This window comes from Sprattus sprattus (genome assembly GCF_963457725.1).
Source record: "Sprattus sprattus genome assembly, chromosome: 13".
Taxonomy (NCBI): domain Eukaryota; kingdom Metazoa; phylum Chordata; class Actinopteri; order Clupeiformes; family Clupeidae; genus Sprattus; species Sprattus sprattus.
In genome coordinates this window covers 31,091,879-31,096,063 of record NC_137911.1, presented here as the reverse complement: position 1 = coordinate 31,096,063, position 4,185 = coordinate 31,091,879, and the positions used below count along the sequence as shown (strand labels likewise).

Below are 4,185 nucleotides of genomic sequence, written 5' to 3'. Positions count from 1 at the left end.
AGCGATTAGTGAGTGTGGGGGTCACTGATCAATACCTATCACAGCGATCAGTGTGTGTGTCACTGATCAATACCTATCACAGCGATCAGTGTTGGGGTCACTGATCAATACCTATCACAGCGATTAGTGTGGGGGTCACTGATCAATACCTATAACAGCGATTAGTGTGGGGGTAACTGATCAAAACCTATCTCAGCGATTAGTGTGGGGGTAACTGATCAATACCTATCGCAGCGATTAGTGTGGGGGAAACTGATCAATACCTATCGCAGCGATTAGTGTGGGGGTCACTGATCAATACCTATCACAGCGATTAGTGTGGGGGTCACTGATCAATACATATCACAGCGATTAGTGAGTGTGGGGTCACTGATCAATACCTATCACAGCGATTAGTGTGGGGGTAACTGATCAATACCTATCGCAGCGATTAGTGTGGGGGTAACTGATCAATACCTATCGCAGCGATTAGTGTGGGGGTAACTGATCAATACCTATCGCAACGATCAGTGTTGGGGTCACTGATCAATACCTATCACAGCGATTAGTGTGGGCGTCCCTGATCAATACCTATCACAGCGATTAGTGTTGGGGTCACTGGTCAATGCCTAGGCTCCGCCGTGTGTGTGGGGGTCCCTGATCAATACCTATCACAGCTGTGAGTGTGTGGGGGTCCCTGATCAATACCTATCACAGCTGTGAGTGTGTGGGGGTCCCTGATCAATACCTATCACAGCTGTGAGTGTGTGGGGATCACTGATCAATACCTATCACAGCGATTAGTGTAGGGATCACTGATCAATACCTATCACAGCGATTAGTGTGGGAGTCACTGATCAATACCTATCACAGCTATCAGTGAGTGTTGGGCTCACATGGGATGGGAGGAGAGGGGAGCTGGTGTTCTGTCCAGACCTACAAACCTGGGGGACTCTGCTTTACACCGGGGCAGTCTCCTTTACACACACACACACACACACACACACACACACACACACACACACACACACACACACACACACACACACACACACACACACACACACACACACACACACACACAGGAGCAGTCTCCTTTCCACCGGGGTACTCCGCTTTACTCCTAAATTGGGGTATTCTTCTTCAGAGTGAGGCATTTGGTCTCACACACTGGGGAATGCAGATTCACTCAAAGTTAGGGCACACACACACACACAGGGGTATTCTGTGTCACACATCCATTCTCACACACACTCATGGGTGCTTATCACACAGGGGCAGGTGCCTCATTGCCCCCACTGAAGGTTGCTAATACCCTCCTCATTGATAAGGTACCACAGGGCATCCTGCTCAATCTAATACCCTCCTATCGATAAGGTTCCACAGGGCATCCTGATCAATAAGTGCAACAGCAGAGCTCTCGGAGGTGCTGAGGTCCCTGGGAGAATGAAGATAATTTTATTTTATGTAGTTTATTAGAGGACTTTTATTTTGACCCGTTCCACATCCAGGTCCAGAGATTCTTGACTACTTCCTCCTCAGCAGAAGGACACAACACGGCTCAGTTTATCAATCAATAATCAATAATCAATAATCACAAACATCCGGTTGAACAGACTGTAAACAACAGTGGTTGTAGTTTTTAATATCATATTGTACAGGTTATGAAACAAAGAACAAGTATTTTAAAGACTACAGTACATTAAAGAATATTTTAACAACATTACTGTAGCTGTCTATCATTATTTTACAATATGTACACTATTGTTGCACCCTAATACATCGCCTCTGGACCTTTGAAAGTGACAAATACTTCACCAAACAGAACACAGAACACATGTCGCTGTCCCCTAATGCAAGACACACTTGGACCCTCCACAGGGCCCGGGTCATCAAACACCCATGTGACACGGTCTTCTAGAGGATTGAATCCAGAACTTGAGCCAGAGGTTACTAATATGCCACCAAGTGCATTCTGCAGAGATAAGCCAAAATCCATAACAGCATGTGTGTGTGTGTGTGTGTGTGTGTGTGTGTGTGTGTGTGTGTGTGTGTGTATTCTCCCATGAAGGCATACATTATTTATCAAGCAGCTCATGATTTACACTAGCTGTGTGTAACAGGTGGGTATTATCATTGCTATTTCCCATTGTTTTGAATTGTTGTGTGTGTGTGTGTGTGTGTGTGTGTGTGTGTGTGTGTGTGTGTGTGTGTGTGTCATCGTTGCTATTCTGTCACTGTAATGTAATATATTTTGGAAACACACTAAGGGTCCTGGCGTATAAATCGGAGGGTCCCAAGTCCTGACGTATAAACGGACTGACAGTGTCCTCTCCTTGTTAGGACAGGCGGAAACTGCTCCTCAGAGACAGACACTGTTCAACAGGAGAGAAGGGATAGAGAGAGAGAGAGAGAGAGAGAGAGCGAGAGAAGGGATAAAGAGAGAGAGAGAGAGAGAGAAAAAAAGAGAGAGAAGGGACAGGGAGAGAGAGAGACACCTGGATAGGTCGAACCTGCTCCTTAGAGACAGACAATGGTCAACAGGAGAGAAGGGACAGATAGAGAGAGAGAGAGATAGAGAAGGGATAAAGAGAGAGAGAGAGAAAGAGAGAGAGAAGGGACAGGGAGAGAGAGAGAGAGACACCTGGATGTGTTTTGTGAAAAGAGGAGAGTTAGACCAGCAGGACAGTGCGGGTGTCTGGGTGCAACCAAGACCAGAGTCCCAGAGGGGTGTCAGGGTGCAACCAAGAACATAGTCCCAGAGGGGTGACGGCTCACGGCGCGTCGTCTACGGGCTCTTGGGGTCTTCACGAGGGTCTAACCGCTTGCTGCTCTTCTCCTCCGTCGCCTTGGCGTCCAGCGTGCGCTCGAGTCTGTCTCCGCAGGGGGTCGTTCCCAGCACCTTGGCGCCGCAGGGGTTCGTTCCCAGCACCTTGGCGCTGTGCTCCTGTGCTTTGGCCCTGAGGGCGGCGATGCTGTTCTCCCTCAGCTCCTCTTTGGAGATGGGAGACGCCGCGCTCTCCCCCGTCCTCTCCTCCACCGCCTCCGCCACGCCCCCCTCCGACTCCGCCCCTAGCTTCTGATTGGGCGGGGGCTGCGCCACAGGCTCCGGCGTCCCACCTGGCACCGTCTCCATGGACTTCTTGTGCATCCCTGCAAAGAATTGTGGGTAGGCGGATTTAGAAAAGCGGCTGTTGATTGGAAAGCCCTCTTGAACTGGAAATAGCAAAGCATAGGAACACTTTAGACGTCACACACATGCGGTGGACGCTGGCTAATATACTTCAATATTGGGTGATTAAAGAGAATACTTCTACTTCTAAAAACAGCAACCATGAATTTATTGTGGAGGACAAATATTAAAGGATATGAACTTCATGAAAGTTAATGATGAGTATTTATATGTGTCGGTGATAAGTATTTACATGTGTCGGTGATAGGTAATTATATGTGTCGGTGATTTATATGTGTCGGTGATGAGTATTTATATGTGTCGGTGATTTATATGTGTCGGTGATTTATATGTGTCGGTGATGAGTATTTATATGTGTCGGTGATTTATATGTGTCGGTGATGAGTATTTATATGTGTCGGTGATTTATATGTGTCGGTGATGAGTATTTATATGTGTCGGTGATGAGTATTTATATGTGTCGGTGATAAGTATTTATATGTGTCGGTGATAAGTATTTATATGTGTCGGTGATAAGTATTTATATGTGTCGGTGATAAGTATTTACATGTGTCGGTGATAGGTAATTATATGTGTCGGTGATTTATATGTGTCGGTGATAAGTATTTATATGTGTCGGTGATGAGTATTTATATGTGTCGGTGATAAGTATTTATATGTGTCGGTGATAAGTATTTATATGTGTCGGTGATAGGTAATTATATGTGTCGGTGATTTATATGTGTCGGTGATAAGTATTTACATGTGTCGGTGATAGGTAATTATATGTGTCGGTGATTTATATGTGTCGGTGATAAGTATTTACATGTGTCGGTGATAGGTAATTATATGTGTCGGTGATTTATATGTGTCGGTGATAAGTATTTACATGTGTCGGTGATAGGTAATTATATGTGTCGGTGATTTATATGTGTCGGTGATAAGTATTTATATGTGTCGGTGATGAGTATTTATATGTGTCGGTGATGAGTATTTATATGTGTCGGTAATGAGTATTTATATGTGTCGGTGAT

The 4,185-nt window shown here is 45.5% G+C and overlaps 1 protein-coding gene across 1 annotated transcript in view; it reads right to left on the bottom strand.

Moving 5' to 3' along the window:
- Positions 1-2,767: 2,767 nt before the first annotated feature.
- vsx2 (visual system homeobox 2) overlaps positions 2,768-4,185 on the bottom strand; it is a gene marked incomplete at both ends in the record, with an annotated part of 10,631 nt that continues 9,213 nt past the window's right edge. Inside the window, one exon of the mRNA XM_080849656.1 lies at positions 2,768-3,195. Coding sequence (XP_080705782.1) covers positions 2,768-3,195 — 428 coding nt within the window. The remainder of the gene's footprint in view (positions 3,196-4,185) is intronic.